Source organism: Cottoperca gobio, chromosome 19 (assembly GCF_900634415.1).
Source record: "Cottoperca gobio chromosome 19, fCotGob3.1, whole genome shotgun sequence".
Classification (NCBI taxonomy): domain Eukaryota; kingdom Metazoa; phylum Chordata; class Actinopteri; order Perciformes; family Bovichtidae; genus Cottoperca; species Cottoperca gobio.
In genome coordinates, this window is record NC_041373.1 from 14,062,481 (window position 1) to 14,080,364 (window position 17,884).

Consider the following 17,884-nt stretch of genomic DNA (forward strand, 5'->3'; position numbering starts at 1 on the left):
ACCGCTCACTGAGAGGCATGGAGGGAGGGGATGAATAGCAATGAATGGATTTGAGAGAGGCGGGCCAAAGAGGCATGCAGCTTGCAGCATATGTGCACACTGTGCTGCCTTCATGAGCTGTCAGAAAGGGTACAAACACTCAGTTCTCATGAATGATCAATGGGGTTTCCCTGATTCCTGAATAGTCAGGAAGTTGTTTCTTTTATTGTTTTTCTACCAGGTGTGTTATGTGTATCAGTGATTTCAAGTCTGTAATAAAAGGAAGGATGGCGGTGATTGTACTGCATGTAACAAGAGTCCTTACCGCAGTGGCCCAGGTTCGAGTCCAGGTGCCTCTCCATAAGATTTGAATATCTAATAAAGCAGAAATGGCGAAAAAATAAATAAAAAGGAAGGAACATTTTCTTTATCATATGTTTCAAATAAATATCCAAATATGTATTTATGTGAAGCCATTTCAGCAGCCGAAAAGAGTTACGGTGATTTGTTTATAGTAATATGAAACATATCCCTGCCAAGAAAATTAAAATTAAAATAAGTCGAAATGATGAGATGCTTAGTGATTGTATAACTCATTAAGTCAGAACTTTGATTTGACAATTCTATACATATTAGTCATTCCCACCATGTAGATGTTTCTTTTCATGGCAGATATTGGCTTCTCTATAGGTTTTGCATCTTGTTTAAAAATCATGTATTTATTTTAGATCTTCTAGTTCCACTTTTTGGTCAGTTCTCAGTTGTAGCGAAACCATTTAGTACACAACTTAAAACCAGTAACCAGCCTTTTTTATGAATAGAATTTCCAACAACACATTTTTGACATTTTTTTTTTTTAGCCCCGACCCATCCCCTTCCCTTAAGAGGCTTTTGATAGTTGTAAATAAGAATGTGTTCTTACTGACGTGCCTGGTTAAATAAGGATCAAATGACAAATATATTAAATGATGTAATAAAGCATAACAAGCCTTATTTTATATTCTACTTTGGTGGTCTTTCTTTCCAAATGCACATTTTCTCCACCTCATTTTTCATCCAGCATCTTGGATATTGGAGATTACGAGTAGCACCTGAAGGTAGCACACAGAGAGAGCGAGAGCAAGCTGAGTGACAGAGGGGGAAGGGGCGGCTCATTGAGCGAAAGACTGGATGGAGCAGAGAAATAAAACCAGTCAGCTAAAGACGGAGTAAACAGAGAGAAATACAAGGAGAAAGAAAGAAGAAGCAGAAAACACGCTCGTGTTATATACAGAGGCGGTATCTGGTTTAAAGACGCACGCGGAGGCTGAGAGGAGCCTTAACAAGGTAAGGATGCTTTAACGTGCACTGACTGAACTTCAAGTGTGTGTCTGACAAAGAGAAATTAATAGCTCCAGGGGCATTGTCAGGTAGTCTTAATTTGCACACGTGTAGATTAAGCAAATATAAAACCTCTTTCTGTGTTTACGTTTTTTTTAGGCTTTTTATAAATGGAGGTTTCCAAACACATGAGTAAAACCATGTGGATGCCTGTCTGCTGCATGTTAATGAGCATCACCTGTGATTGATTGCGAACTCAATATTAAGATTAAACTGGTGTGGAAGAGACTATGACATGGTCATGCACCAGACTGCTCCATATTTGATATTTTAAGTAAATAAAAATATTATATTCAAGCAAAAAAAATAATTAAAAACGACAATTTCTCCTGCTGATAAATGTAAAGTGGGAACCTGCTCTTGGTGGTTGACAGGACTTGCCTTTAAGATACGAGCTGGTCACGCTTTGCTGCAGGGCAGGACAGGGTTTCATGCTTTATGGCTCCTTTGGTGTGCAGGAGATTTAATGAAGGTCAGGGTTTATGCACAGAGGGGTTATAAAGCAAAGACTCAAGGATAAATGTGCACCAATGTACTTAAACCCAGTAAAAGGTGAATATTAAGTCTTAAAAGTTATCTTTCGTTTATGATTATTTGCCATGTTTTGGGGAAATAAAATATGGTTTTCAGTGCAAATAAAACTGAATGATTGGGTCTTTGTTTGTAGTCCTCTGTCACACCCAGTTCCTCTGTATTGTTACACATATGCTTAGTGGGAGTTTAACACAAAGCATCCGAAGTTTGGCTCCGCAACATCCAGATTGGCACTTTATCAACCATCATGTCGAGGTCCTCCTCTACTCCTAAAAACCTATTAGGCTGTTCAAGTCTTGAAACGAGACACACAAATGTCTCTCCTGCGGGGAGCCAAATTCAATCTCTAGAAGTGATTCTTTATCCAGCTGTGAGTGGGCGAGTTGAAGGTGTTCTGAAGCGATGTTTTTAGCATAAGCCTCTTAAAAGCTGTCTGGCTTTTGACCTCTCTGCACTACATTATATTTCATTTCAAGAATTTTATTCCAGCTCCATAAAATAACAAAGTAGCGTGAGATACAAGTCCTCACAATCTTTGATTTTATACACAAAGCTGTTGACAGACAAACTTTAGGATTAGAGCCAAAATAATTAGTTGATTAAAAGACTGATAATAGGAAACTATTTTTGCTAATTGTTTTAGGCTTTTTGTAAGCAAAAGACTTTGGGAATTTTGAAGTAGGGATGTAACGACACATCGATAAATGGATTCAGTGATCAACAACCTAATATCATCGATGCAATGTGAAAACTATACATAATATCATCATTAAGATACGCCTTTATTTTAAATTCCCATGGCACGTCTGTGTCACCATGTATCATAATATTATTTATTTTCCCCTTTTGTAAAGAGAATATACAGCATTGTAATTTGTGAAATGAGGAACATGCTATAAATCTTTAAGGGAGTTGCTATAGATTATCTTAATACCCTGGCAAAGTGGACAGCAGGCCTTTTTTTTATTTATTTTTTTCTCCAAACGGTTATTGGAATGAAATCTGTCATATCCAGATAATTCAGATCAGCCATGTGAGTGGCATCAAAGGTGGTGGATGGACCACACACACACACAGAGGGGTGGGCAGATGGCATCGGCAGTGTGTCCACGACCTCGCCCCTCTCTGTCTCCTCTCGGGACACGTTCAACAGCGATTGAGTCTGGCAAACAGGTGGCATGCATGTTGGTGCGTGAGTAGAGAGAGGACAGTGGCATAGGGCTAAGCTCTCCGAACACAATGTCTGTTTAATAACGTACTACGCAGACTTGACTGTAGATTGTGCCAGTGTCTACTTTAGTAGTAGGAATAATCGTGTGACAAGTTGTGTGAAGATAAATGACAACAAGGCAGAGACGGAGAGATGAAGGAAACCAGTGGGAACCTCAGACAATCAGTCAAAGCATTAAAGGAATAATCAGTGAGGATTTTACTGTCAGTCATAAGACGGTAAGAAGAGTCGTGTGAATACAAATGTTGCCATAATCCAGCACAGCTCATGTGAGCTCCAGCAGCCAGGGGGAAAACCCATCAAAAGAAACCTAAGATTAAATAACAAAACAATAAGGATCACACAGCTGACAGCTCGACTACATCACAATACTGCAGAGCTGTTGGGGTGTAGCAGTAAGCAAGATCTAATGATTACACTATGTCAAAGTAGTATTCAGTATAACATGATTGTTTTTATTAGGCTGTAAGCAGACACCCTGCTTGTTGATGTCTCCTTGAGCAACTCCCTACGTACGTTACTGAGATGATTAAAAAAGAAAACTTGCCAATTGAGTCAACAAGTCATTAATAATTAATTTCTGAATTAAATCTGGATGCAAACGCTGTAATGGGCAGAGTCTGTTTACAGAACCAGATTCAAAATGTAGTGGTTCCTTACTTGACCCCTCTACACTACACACACGACTAAATATTGTGTTGCTGCTCATACTGTGAAGTCAAGATGAGAGTCTTACAGCAAGGACACGACTGATGTGTCTTTGTAGGAGATTTTACTCATTATTTCCGTGTCCATAACTGTAAACAACAGAATCGAGCGTCACAGTAAAGAAAAACATCATGATCAAATGTTTTAATAACTTTGACATCGACTTCGTTGTGTTCATGAGCTGTAAGTGTTTCAAGTATTTGCAACAAAGAGCAAAGGAAGCAGATCAGCCACGAGATGTGTATCAAAGGTTTTGTTGTGTCTAATTTTGGTCACTCGAAGCTAAAAAACCTCCAATGGGATTAAGTTTTTAATGATATGAGATCGTAAAAAGCTGCAAATCACACTGGAAAAGCAGGAACCTACAAGTTTACAGGGCACTTTAATACAATAAATTACTTAAAATGATCAATCAGTTCTAAAAAGTTTTTTTTTTTATTATTTTCTCAATCACAATCAATTATTCAAATAATTGATTAATTCACATTTGCTTTAGAGTTACTCTGGCTATAAATAAAAGTGTATTTAATCCATTTCCTTTCTATTAATATTAGGAAAGGCAACTAAAATGCTTTTCAGTATTGCCTCAGCTACATCATTGCCGCTTTTCAGTTCCTCTGCTAATCTTCCAGTTCTTTCTAATCTGCTTCATTGTATTCATTAAAATCCTCAGTGAAGCAGACAACCGCGAGCTTTTCCATCTTAATTCAAGGAGGCTAGATAATACCACCATATGGCTGGTGGTAACCTTAAGTATTTAGACGATCGACTCAGTGAGTGAGAGAAAAAACCCGGAAAGATGTCGGCTTTAAGCTCTTCTCAGCCTCTTGTAATTGGAGAGAGAGTCGGATGCAGGGAGTGAAAGACCGAACGTGGGCCAAGTATGTAGTGAGGATGACTGAATCATGAGAGGGTTTACCCCAAAGCTTTGTTGTTTGGACCAAGTTCTCTCAATGAAGTGGCTGAGGTCATGCGGTGTATTAAGGATAAATTACCTCTAAATTTAGAAATAATAAAAGCGAGAGGACACTTCTTCCTTACGTAGGGAGCGAGCAGTAACGGTGCATTCAAGTGCTCATCGGACGGTCACATTTCCTAAGTTAGGAAGTTATTCTTCCAACTTTGGTGTTTTCCAGCTTTAAATCGTAATGTGGAAAAAAAACATGGATGCTACACAGAAGATGTGTATTTTATTGCTCGGAGCGTTGATATCCTTCCAGTATTTGCGTGATAACGAAGAGCAAAGGAAATGGGCTCTCAGTATTAACTATAACCAGTGGTGGGCCGTGCATTTCCCACCTAGGCCTTCAGTGATGTCCTACACAGTCCTACCTGAATTATTCCACCTCTTAATACCATCATTATGACGCCATGGCTCTAGAAACTATACATTTAGACAGAAACGGAGTATAACCGGGCATTGCATCACCTTAACAGAGTTATATTAATAATTACGAAACATTTAGTTGTAAATAGCAGGCATTCCCAGCAGTACAATGTGCAGTGCCTCTCGGAGGCTGTGAGCCACGATGTCTATCTTTTCTTGAAAAGTTTGTCTTGAAAATGGCGTTGTAATGATATCTGCGACCAAATCGATCTCTTCTCCTCCTTCATTCATTGTGGGTTGAAAAAAAACAGCTTGTAGAAATCTACACAAATTAGCTCGTTCAAAGTTAGCTAGCTCTGCATAGCTCTGCCTCTCAATAGTGCGTATCCAATCAAAAGACGTGGACGTGCTGACGTTATCGTACGCCTGCTAGCTGGCCCCGGTGTCCCCAACTCGAAATCTGATTGGTTAACGCCACAGTTTTGTCTCCGTTCACTTTAAGCGACAGGCGCCCGCACTGTTGATTCTAAAGGCCTAAGGGCAGATTTCTTGGACCCTGGCAACACATGATGGCTGAAATATGATTGGATAAAAGCTCTAACGTAAAGGCCAGACCTCCAAATCTCGATCTGAGGCTGGAAGCAGCGCAACCAAGAGGAAAGCTATGAAATGAAGAGAATAGACTATGGAGAATAATTTAATACATATTTGTGGAAAGAATATATCAAAATTAAATGTATATTCTGATGATGTTTAGGCCAGCAGAGAAGGCCTTGCTGGCCCTGACGGCCCACCACTGACTATAACTAATAAATGCTAAGAAATTATTGTTCTAACTAATCTAGGTCACTCTGTGTGGGCAGCAACAGTTACAACTTAATTCCATATTACAAATTGCATGTGAGCAAAAGCTAAAGCTAGCCCGAGGCTATCTCACTAGCTAGCGTTCCCTTCTCTCTTGATGACTAGTTGGCCGTCTCTCTGAAGTGTTGATTTGGTCTTTTCATTGGATTTGTTAATAAGGAAAATATAGAATAAAGGAAGTCTTATAATTCAAAGTTATTTCTTGTGTGAAATTAGATGACTAATGTCCGCAGTCTTCCTTTGTTTTCATCCTGCTGGCACATCGTATTTCATGGATATCCTGCTGACAGAAAATAACAAACAAACATGAATCACTGTATAGTTTACTTTGTTAGTTGACGCTCTGCAGGCCTGCCCATATGTATTTCTCCCATGATAATGTGCAGAATGGATTTTAAAAGTGCTACTTTGTCAATGCAGAGTGAGTGACTGAGGTGACGGACATGCTGATGGTGGTGCAGCATTAGACTGAATCAATCTGGTGCTGTTATTATTGACCACTGATTGAGGGTCACTCATGGGGAGAGGGTAAGGGTCATGTCATGCTCCAGTAGTGATCCTGCATGAACAACAAGTCATTACAAGACACTGGAGATACTCTGTGCAGCAGTAAACATACAAACCAAATTACAGTACATTTAAAGGAATAGTTTAAACTCTTATTTGCTTTCTTGCTGAGAGTTGGATGAGATTGATTCCACTCTCGTGCCTGTGCAGTAAATATGAAGCAGGAGACGGTGAGGGTTTCTTTTAGCATAAAGATTGGAAATAGGGCCGGCTCTGTGTAAAAGTTAATTAATACATTTTATTCTTACAAACCTGAAGTGTAAAAATGTTCCAGACTATTTCTTGGCCGAGTGCAATGACTTCCTGGAGACCACAAAGTTCCCAGGCCAACCATAAAACCACAAAGTGTTTTTATTTCTTATTGAGATATAATGTGTTGTATTAACTGCTGAATGAAGAGATGCAAATAGATGGTTTATGGTATGTTCATCCTCCAGTAAGTTGTATGGAAGGTCATTTATATGTCACATGTTAGTAATGATGTTATCAGGATCCACACGCTGCTGATAAACTGCAGCAGCGACATGTAACGGACAGATAATCAATTATAACGTGTAGTAGCTCTTTTCAGAGCAGCTTAAAAAGCTTGTTTTTCATCAGCTCTCATCAGTCTAATGCACAATGAAATGCATTTTATGTTTAAACATGTCCCCAGCCTGGGCTTTACTGTCACCAGCTAAACAAAGGTCTGTTCATTGTAATTGCCACTTTGGCACGATGCCATCCGGCAATCAGTTTTTTTCCAAAATATAAATTTCCTTGGCAGCTTTTTGTTGTTTTCACCAGCAACACGAGGGAAACTGTGACCATGAAGTGACAGAACATGGCGAAGAAGTAACGTAAGACAATTGTAAATGAATGTTTTGATTACATTGTCAGAAAGTTTGACATAGGATCACAATAAATTTCTTTTCTTTTAACTCCTGTGCTGTGTTCATAGACAAACCTTTGTGGCTATAACTGATTTTTGTAAATATAGTCGGCAACAAAACAGAAAGCTCACAAGGCTGATGATTCATCATCTGTCTTTAACGGTGAATACACTTGACAAGGACACGACGGCTTGCTACATCCTGATCAGGTGCTCTTTTGTTTTGTTTACAGACTTCAAGCGTGTGTTTGTGGTAATTGTCTAAAATGAGCCAGAAAACGCTGCTGGATTGTTTTGTAATTTCAATCAATGTTGCGTTCTGTTTGTTTTTCATAGACCACCGTGTCTGCTGTAGATGGAAAACATACATTTTAAAATACAAAAATGTAATTTTGTTTAACTTTTAAAAAGGAAGTTGTCTTTCAAGCTGTGCAGGAAATGTCTAGTTATGGAAATAAGAAAGAACATCATTAAAGCAGAAGCTGCTGATGGTAAAGGGATGACGTGCAGGATGAAGCCTGAATGTTCACCTGAGATCTTATTACTGCGACACCTACACAGCCCGAAGCTCCAGGAGCAGTGAGAAGGTTAGAGCAGTTGGAGAATATATTTAATTTACAATGATAACCATAAATCCTCGAAATGTAGAAGCTAAAACCAGAGAATGTTTAGTATGATTATATCAATATCAAGCGAAAAGGCCCGTTCTATATACTGTGTGCCGTAATTGCACTATTGGTTTTGCACATTTCATTCAGGCACACAGGTTAGAGTAACATACATTTCATGCTGCCATGGTTTCTGTCTATAAATAACAAAATATAATATAACCCTGAACAAAATATAACGCCGAGTTTGTATCGTGGTTGTTTTGCACTTCAGCTAAATGAAGAATCTATATTGATGCCAGATTGAAGCTACATGTACACAATACCAAACTAGTGAAGGGAACAATGAGACAAAAGCATTTAATTAATCCAATCTGTGAGCAAATTGAAACACACGGGGAGAGTCATCGGTATTCAGCACTGTAGGGTTGCCACGGTGACAAACGAGGTGAAGCATCCTATTGGACAAAAGTGTTGAGTGTAATCGGACCTCTTTCCTCTGAAATGAATGTGCTATGTCTCAGTAATGAAAGCAGATAGTGATTATATCAAAGCATTTAAATGTATATTTGTATGACCTCACTCCCTATTGGCATCACAAGAGGTCAGATCTTTGCTTCTTTTCTTTGTTTTTTCTGTGTTTGTAACAACAAATGTATTTTGCACCCACCAGCATGGAAATGATTTTTCTTCTTTTTGCAATATCTACAAAATCCATGCTCTTTTTCAAAGCATGTGTAGTTTTAGATTAGTATTTGTGATTTAGAGAAATCATAGTTTAATCCCCTTTATTTATTTTTTAAAATGCAGATACACGAGTCACATTTTGTGTTTTTGTTTTTCCCAGCTGTGATTTTTCACCTTGGCCGTACACGAGGGACAGAAGGAGCCAGTGAGGAGAGTTCACCGGCTTTAGTTTCCCCTCCCTCCCTGTTCTCCCTCTCCGCACCCTCCTGCCTCCTCTGAAGGATTAAAGCCATGCCCATCGTGTCTGCAAACACAGGTACGTTCAGACGTGTGCTCAAGCTGCTTGTTCATTCTCTCTCATGCTTTTTTATATACATGCATCTCAATAATGCAAGTGATGATATATCAAGCATCTCAGACGCATGCCATGTCTTATTTGGATTTAGGCAAACTGACATAAAACTACCTACAATAAATGACAGTTAGATGGTTAATTTTACTCGAATCTATGAAGGAAGGAGTGTGATTACAAGTTTACAAAGGCAGATGTTAGAGAAATAAACTAAGCCTTATATTCTTCTGTAAAGAAAACATTTCTTCTCGATCCGTTGGTCTATAAAATGTCAGAAAATGGTGGAAAATGTTGATCAGTACTTCCTAAAGCCCAAGATGACGTCCTGAAGTGTCTTGTTTTGTCCACATCTTGTTTTTGTTGTAAAGAAACCAGAACATTTTCACATTTTAGCCTTTTTTTTACGTTATTACTCAAAGCGAATAATCGATAATCAAAATACTTGCCGACTAATTTAATATTTGACTTCTAATCGATTAATCTTGCAGCACTGTAGGAAAGGGTTAGGGTCTACAGGACTTGGGTCTGACTGTTGGTCCACGCAACATTTGTTGTTTCCTTATGTTAGAAAAAAAAGATAATCTGGTCTGGTCATGGTATCGCTTTAATAAAACCGTATCAAAACAGATCTAAGATTCAGGATCTGAGTGGATTTGGTTTTTGATCCTTAAATTACATTATGATCCCTAACGAAGAAAATGCATCCAACCAGATTTAAAAGTATTGTTATGATACACTGCTTTTATTTTATTTCTGTAATGATGATGCATTTTAATAATAGTAAAGCTTCTATTTTCAGTATCAACTGTTTTGTTTTTTATTGCTCATGATAGAAAATGGCTGTTTCAATGAGAGATTAAAACACAACTGGTGTTTGTTTATGATTCAAAGGGCTGCATGAGACTCTGGCCCTGCTCACCTCTCAGCTTCACCCTGATGCCAACCAGAAAGAAGACCTGGTCTTCCTCAAAGATGTCTTCAGTGAGAAGAGCCTCAGTTACCTCATGAAGGTACAGCACATATGTGGCCTTCAAACCAGGGACATCTAGTCACGTACTGCCACAACTTACTAATACTTACGTCGCTCTAGATATATAATAGTAGAAATTCCAGTTTCTTGGATACTGTCCACTAAATGTTATGTACATGTTTGTGTTTGTGTATTACTGAATGTCTTCATGTGTCATACGTCCCAGATTCATGACAAACTGAAGCAGTATGAGAAACAGAGCCCGGCTCCAGTTCTACACAGCGCCACCTGTCTGGCAGAGGATGTAGGTGCAAGCTTCCTTCAATATTTCCAAACTAAAGCTGAATATTGTAATTAAATACCAATTATAAGTAAACATTTACAATCTATTACAGCAAATGCAATCTTCTAAAGTCAATTTAATTTATGAAGAGATTTGGCACATTTAGAATATTTCAACGAATGCTTTTCTGATTCACATCGTCAGCTGGCAGAAGAGCTTCAGAACGGGCCGCTGGAGGACGACGAGAGAGAATTGATTCTCCTGCTGAGCACTCCTCACCTCAAGGTACACACACAAACACACACCCATAGACTCAGACAAGACAGCCTAATTACTCGTACCAAATAATTATGTTCAATTTATTGACTTTCTGGGGATCGAAAAGAGATTACGGCCATGAAGCCTCTAATTTGCAAAAGCAGCCAGTGTTAGTAAGTAAGTAGATGTTACTCCTCCCTTTTTCTTAGTTTCTTTTCTGCCCGACCGTTTTGCTTTGATGTGTTTGCTTTTTTCTTGCTTGCTTTGCGTTGTTGTTCAGACTCTAAAATCATACCTATCTCTGCCTTTTGTCTTTGTATCGCTTTGTAAAGGCGGTGCTGTCAGCCCACGACACAGTGGCCCAAAAGAACTTTGACCCGGTGCTGCCGCCACTGCCGGAGGACCTGGACGACGAATTAGAGGAAGAGTCGGTCAAGATCGTCCGCCTGGTGAAGAACAAAGAGCCGCTGGTGAGAGCCGGCTCACACCGGAGGACATGGCAAAATAAGAGCCCTTCCTTCCCTCAACAGCTGTTATTGATGTCCCTTCAACTTTAATAACGCCATTTACTTTAATGGAGCAGCTTTGAGCCTTTAAAGAGCTCCACGGTGTTAATGTGTGTCTCCTTGTGATGCTATAAAAAAATCCATTATCAAGGAAATCCATCAAGCAAAGGACAGAAATGAGATTTGGTGTTGACATGTCAGGAACACCTGCACCGTGTCTCTGTTTATTTTTGTGTTGCGGTTCTTTCTCTTTGATATAGTAATAAGAAATGTAACCACATGACTACTATCAACAGGTAGGTGATCCTGATGATTGATTATAAATCGTTCAGTCACTCAGAGTTTTTACTCAAACAAGTTATTGATCTTTCCAGCAAAAGCCACCAACGTGCACATGAGGAGTACATGTTGCCTCGTATTGTATTGGTTCAGTGAACTGAAGATGAGACGCGGCACGTGTTTGGAAATCTGATTAATCGTTGCGTCTTCTCAGGGAGCGACCATCCGGAGAGACGAGGTGACAGGAGCTGTAATCGTGGCCAGAATCATGAGGGGAGGGGCAGCGGACCGCAGTGGTGAGACAGTGTTATCAAAACACACAAATGTTATTTGTATGAAATGATTTTCTCTGAAAAAGCAAAACTTCCTCCCCAACAGGACTTTCTTATCTCTGCTGATATAGAAGACAGAGAAGTGAAAAGATTACGTTGTGTAACCCCCCCCCCCCCCCCTCCTGAACTGTCAACGGGAGAGATTAGTGCCACAAGATTGCATATTTTGAGATTACAAAAGAGGGTTGTTCCTGGCTGTTGCCATGGAGATGTTATCAACTTCATGCCAACAGAAAAGTGTTTATGTTTCGTTCACATCTGAGCCTCATACTCTCATACTTTGTTCTTTGCTTTATTATTATTATTATTATTATTATTATTATTATTGTCTGGTTGGCTTGTTTCCAGTCGTTTTGTTTTCTGTGTGTTTCCAGGTCTGGTGCACATCGGGGACGAGCTTCGAGAGGTCAATGGAAACATGATCACCCACAAAAGGCCAGATGAAATCAGTCAGATTCTGGTAAAGGAAAAAGAATATCGCATCATAGAAGTTCAGATTCTGTAAGATTATCCACTGATTTATTATTTACTGCTCTGTTTTCGATCAGTCCCAGTCACAAGGCTCCATCACACTGAAAATCATCCCAGCTGTTGTAGAAGAAGACAAACTGAAGGAGAGCAGGGTGAGGACTCCTCTTGTCTGCAACGTTCAACCTAAATATATGCTTCAGAAAGGGTCCAGTTACTAAAACCATATTTCCCAAACTATCAAACTATTCCTTTTGAAGTTACTAACAGAATATCCCTGTTCCTTTTTTAAAGGTCTACCTTCGGGCTTTGTTTGACTACACGCCCTACGAGGACAAGGCCACGCCGTGCCAAGAGGCGGGACTTCCTTTTAAGAGGGGGGACATTCTTCAGGTTGTCAGCCAGGAGGACGCCACCTGGTGGCAGGCCAAGAGGATGGGTGACTGTAACCTGCGCGCTGCTCTCATCCCCTCGGCACAGTTCCAGGAGAGGTAACATTTCTGCTGTCAAATAACAAACTGTTTAAAGCCACAAAATACCTGATTAGGTCGCCTTTACATATCAGAAATAAATAGTTCCTTTATTGTTTAATTCCCTTACAGGCGCCTGAGGTACAGGATGAAAATAGGCTCTTTTCCTGCCCCCATGTCGCCCAAAGCTACTACATGTGAGTCCATTTCATTTCTGGAAATCACAAATTGTGTCCCATAACCTACAGTGTAACCATAAATGCACAAAAGGCTTAGATATACAGATCCAGTTTATATTGCTGTCCAAATCTAATCTAGCCAAGGAGATGCAGATGGAGAGATTATGAAATGAGAACAGGGGATCTGAGGATAATCTCTAAAATAAAATACGTAATCCATTGTTTCGTTTCCTGATCCAATTTAAAAGTAAAATGAAACAAAGTGGTTTGAAAATCAACGACTGGTTGTATGTACTCGTAGTGTTGCAGTATAATGTGTTATATATATATATATATATATATATATATATACAAAGGACATAGGAGAAGTAGATCAGAAATCACATTTGCAAGACAAAAGAAAAAGTACTTTAAGGTCAGTGCAGTGGTAATATCACAGTATAGCAGTTGTAATATTGTCACTCTATATGCTCTGTGTTATTCCTTGCATTGCTAACCTCAGATGATCGAGCTGAGAGAGGTACGTGGACAAACCCTCATGTTTGAAAAATAGCACTCATCCCTGCATTGACTACTTTTATTTATTATTATTATTATTATTATTTTCTCCCAGCACCCCATCTGAAACTCCAAAAACTCAAATTCTGCTGCATTTTTCCTCCACAATTTACCCATTTCTTTCCTTTATTCCCTCAAAATCTTAGTAATGTAGTTACTACACATTAGTTTGCTGTGTTCTGACTTTAAAGTACCCTCAACCTCTCCTCCCTGCTCTCACCCCGTCTTCTCTTCCTGCATGCCATCCTGCAGAAGACTGTGACAGTGAAGGTACTCTGAATGGGAAGGACATAGGTGAGGAGGCACGCTCGATGAGTTTCTACTAATCACTGCAACATCACATTTCTGCTCAATCTGTGTGCGAATCCATCCCTTCCTTTAGATTTAGATTTGATGACTGAGGGCCATTTTAAGGAGCCAGAAGAGGAGAAGTGCACACATAAATCAAAATATATTTTCCATCTCGCTTCCCATTTAAACTGATGAGTTGTCTAACTTTAGCTAACAGCACCAGCATTGATGACAGAACTTTACAGAAGTTTCATTCCTAACCAGACGCTTGTAGCCGAGTTGTGTAATAAGTCACGTTCAGGGGCCGCATAAAATGTGGGAAAAAATGAGGGAACATTGACAAACTGACTCTATTCTTCTAGCTCAACAGCAGATGTAACGCCTCACATCGGCACTCTTTAGCATTGTTTAATTCAGAAGGCCACTCACTTGAAAGATCTGTTTGTTCCCCCACAAACCTGGTCTACTGGTGTCCTTCACAGCTCAGTTAGCATCTCATGTTCATCAAGCTTCCTGTCTGCTCGTATCGGCTTAATGTGCTTCTGTGGGTTTGTTGCGCCTGAAGGCATCATCGCAGCCAAGTTTACCTGGACCTTATTTTCACATCTTATTCTATCAATTGATTTCTTAATTGTATATCATATTGTAAAACATGTACATCCTAAAGATTCGTAAAGGTTTCTTCATGACTGTCTAATCTTTTCAGCATGCTCAGTGCAAAATAAATGTAAAAGTGACTAAACATGATGATAATTAATTACATAGTGTGCAGTATAGCATTGCATCAACATCAGTACGTCAGTCATTGCTGTGAGCATGCTGATAACAGCTTTGAGTACAGCCTCACAGAGCCACACAGTCTTGCTTCATTACTTTCTGAATGTAGTAAAATAACTTGAATTTATTAGTTTGATGGACCATCATGTGAAAACTTTGGAGGTTAAACATATGTGGACTTCTGCTTCTCTCTCTGTCTTCCTAAACATGTCCGGATTGATAAGTGTTAGTGGATGTTTGTTGTGGGTGTCACCCTCATGCCCTCGCTTCGGATTAAGAAGCTCAGGACTTGATACTCTGGCAGGCTTTTTGTGCAGAAGGCTACAGCCACCGAGCTTCCTGCAGAGGTTCTGTGGCTCCTCATGGCAGCTCGTATATCTCACTGTGCTTCACAAATGGCTTCTCCTCGCGCTACATGCTAAAGGTGCTTTGTGTTTGGTGAAGCGGTAGACGCAGCATGCATGGCTTCCAAGCTTCTGTTGATAGATTTAAACTGGGTGAATAAATGGTCTAATTTGAGCTGTAGTTTCTCCCAAGAGTAAGGCAGCGCCTGCCTTCTGTGGCCATACTCTCTCATGGGATTTTTACTCAGGTACTCTTCCTGGTTTCTAATGGTGTTGTTCAGCGTATCTGTTGTGTGATGTATGACACAATTTTAATCAGAGTGAGAAATACTCATTTGAAATGTTTCTGTTTATGAAACTAGTAACTTTAGTTTCTCAATGTCAAAATGTTTAATGTGGCAGTGTGATCTGCAACAGATGGATCTCTGTGAATCTTATATTTGTATTTCTTTGTCCGCAGCTGGCCTGCGCAGAAGTTTTCGTCTAAGGAAAGATCGCCAGGGTTCACCAGGAGAACCTCAAACTCCCGACGCCAATCACAAAGAGTTCCTGATTTATGAAGAAGTAACACAATACCTTCCCCGCCCTGGTGATAGGCCTCGTCTTATAGTACTGATAGGTAGGTTCACTGTGGGGTTTGGTGACATTGAAGAAACTATGGTATGCTAGTGAGAGAGAGATTTGTTACAATATACATTAACAATTATAATAATAATTGATTTAAACGTCATGGTTTTCATAGTCATTGAAGGAAAATAAACACATTTCAAACACAATGTGCACCTTGACGTCCAAGAAACTCCAGTAAAGGTTTCCACACAAATGTAAGTCAGTCTCTCCAATACAATACAAGACGCCATCTTCTTCACCAATGCATGTATCAAAGATACTCTGTCTCTCCAAAGATATAATCCCGCTGGCCTGCAGGAGTCCAAAGTCCTTTAAAGTTAACATGCTGGTTATTTTACATCTGAATCTAAACACATGAACAGAGTAGTATCAGGTGTGAGAGGATCTTTTCCCCTCAGCACATGATCGTGTTGTAAAACTGTGTATTCAGTTATTTATTCTGTTATGTGTTCACAGGTTCCCTGGGAGCTCGGATCACTGAGCTCAAACAGAAGGTGATCGCTGAAAATCCTCGATGTTATGGTCTGGCTGTGCCTCGTAAGTCTTTGTGCCTTTTTTTTTAAATATTTCCTCTTTTTAAAAAAATGTTTTAAGCCTCTCACTCACAGGTATTATGCATCTGCACGAGGGTTTCACCTGAGTAGCAGTTAGCAGTAATCTAGGATTTAAATGTGATTAATCCACTTTTGCAGACAGTCATCCCCTGGGGGTTTTAGATGCTTTGATCATCACTAGTACAAACGGTTTAGGAGTAAAAATGTAGCTTTGGCTCTGAAGTCTTTATGACTTGAGCATTATTTTATTCTTATTTTAAAAATGTCCACCCCAGAACGTACATGGATTCAGTTTTGATCTTTTTCTTCACTCCTTCACTTCCTGCTGGCTGTGTTTGAACATGTGACCTGCAGACACCACTCGAGCCAGGAAGTGTAATGAGAGAGAAGGAGTGGAGTACCACTTCATCACCAAAGCAGCTTTCGAGGCTGACATTCAGAATGGCAAGTGAGTATTGGACTTAGATGCTTTATCTTGTAAACCAATTGAGTGCAACAAATGGTTTATATAATTCACTCATGATGCTGCTGCTGTATTTTTGCAGATTTATTGAATACGGGGACTATAAAGATAATCTGTACGGCACCAGTTTGGAGTCCATTCACAGAGTTTTGAATCAAAACAAGGTCTGTCTGGTGGATGTGCAACCAGAGGTGAGTATCTAGTGACATGCAGCTCCACCAAACAAATACCGTTCTGATTACAATGTCATTACCCGACAAGTCCCTGCACATTTTAATTCAATAAATGTGCAGGGACTTGTCCAGACATAGGGTCAGATATAATATATTTAAAAAAAAAATTAAAAATCACTGATTTGAAAGATTATTTGAGACTCAAGTAGTTTTATTAGCCTTTAGGCCCCCTGGTTTTTCTTCACCCCTTGTTAGGTTGAGGCTATTTAATGTTTATATATTGACATTAAAGACTCAATATCTTAGATTACAGTGCAAAAAGACGACATCGACCGTACTACTCGCTTTGTCTTCCACATTCAGGCACTGAAGACTCTTCGAACTTCAGAGTTCAAACCATACGTCGTCTATGTAAAGCCTCGTATCCATGGCAGTCTACGGAAACCTCTCGGCTCCTGTTCCTCACTCAGCTCAGGGATCACGGTGAGTTACATGAAACGGCTTTGTTATCAGCCTAAATGTTGCCTTTCCTGGTGATCAACATACTGCAGGATTTGCAAGGGCTACTGTGTTCATGCTTTGAATCAAGATCTCCCCTTCCTTATGCTTACTAGGAGTACGACCTACAGGAAATGAAACAGTCAGCTGAGCGCATGGACGAGTGCTACGGCCCTTGGGTGGACTACGTCTTGGTGAAGGAGGACCCGGTCGGTGCCTTAGCAGAGCTGCAGGTCGTACTGGAGAGGGTGCAGATGGAGCGTCAGTGGGTGCCTGTGTCCTGGGTGAGGAGCTAGCCTGCTCAACTGAGACTGTTTCAAGTTGGAGCGTGTGGAGGACAGATTAAACTGCGGGCAGCCTCCTGAGATTCTCACTGCTCGAGTTATCCAGTGTTACGGCCATAACCATTCCACATGTACAGTTGGCTGAGACACGTCCGTAGCTGCCATTTCATCGGTCTGATCATCAAGCACGTGTTCTTGTTTTAGATTCTTCAGTGTAAAATGGCAGTAGAACAGCTCTGTAGACGAGCCGTAGTCAAAGATCGGCACTCTGTTCTGTAGGTAAGACGTCTACTGTAATAGCAGCTATAATGTGAAGTGTAATATCGAGCATTTACAAAGGATACAATTGTAGAATGAAAAGCCTGCATCTTGTCATGCTGGAGACTGCTCTATGTTACTGTTGTCTGACTCGACAGACGTTAGGAATCTGTTGGCACTGCTGCCATTTGAAGATAATGC

At 40.0% G+C, this 17,884-nt stretch overlaps 1 protein-coding gene across 4 annotated transcripts; it reads left to right on the forward strand.

Moving 5' to 3' along the window:
- Nucleotides 1-1,098: 1,098 nt before the first annotated feature.
- On the forward strand, nt 1,099-17,772 carry LOC115024289 (MAGUK p55 subfamily member 3-like). 4 transcript variants are annotated; one of them, XM_029455743.1, is made up of 20 exons: nt 1,099-1,305; nt 8,917-9,072; nt 10,000-10,118; nt 10,305-10,382; nt 10,566-10,646; nt 10,952-11,089; nt 11,619-11,700; nt 12,111-12,196; nt 12,285-12,359; nt 12,499-12,695; nt 12,807-12,871; nt 13,356-13,373; nt 13,664-13,705; nt 15,006-15,071; nt 15,284-15,442; nt 15,910-15,990; nt 16,362-16,455; nt 16,553-16,661; nt 17,007-17,126; nt 17,258-17,772. In XM_029455743.1, exons 2-20 carry the CDS (start codon nt 9,048-9,050, stop codon nt 17,435-17,437), a joined length of 1,815 nt encoding a protein of 604 aa, XP_029311603.1. In that variant the 5' UTR covers nt 1,099-1,305; nt 8,917-9,047; the 3' UTR covers nt 17,438-17,772. The 4 variants fall into 4 exon arrangements, with proteins under 4 accessions (XP_029311603.1, XP_029311604.1, XP_029311605.1 ...); XM_029455744.1 differs by lacking the exon at nt 15,006-15,071; XM_029455745.1 differs by lacking the exons at nt 13,356-13,373; nt 15,006-15,071 and having other exon boundaries at nt 13,667-13,705.
- Nucleotides 17,773-17,884: the final 112 nt, after the last annotated feature.

Excerpts from the sequence above, each read along its gene's own strand:
- LOC115024289 (XM_029455743.1), top strand. The coding sequence starts at position 9,048 with ATGCCCATCGTGTCTGCAAACACAG. Across the intron at positions 11,090-11,618 it reads TGAAGAACAAAGAGCCGCTG|GGAGCGACCATCCGGAGAGA; the intron begins GTGAGAGCCGGC and ends GCGTCTTCTCAG. Across the intron at positions 12,197-12,284 it reads ATGAAATCAGTCAGATTCTG|TCCCAGTCACAAGGCTCCAT; the intron begins GTAAAGGAAAAA and ends GTTTTCGATCAG.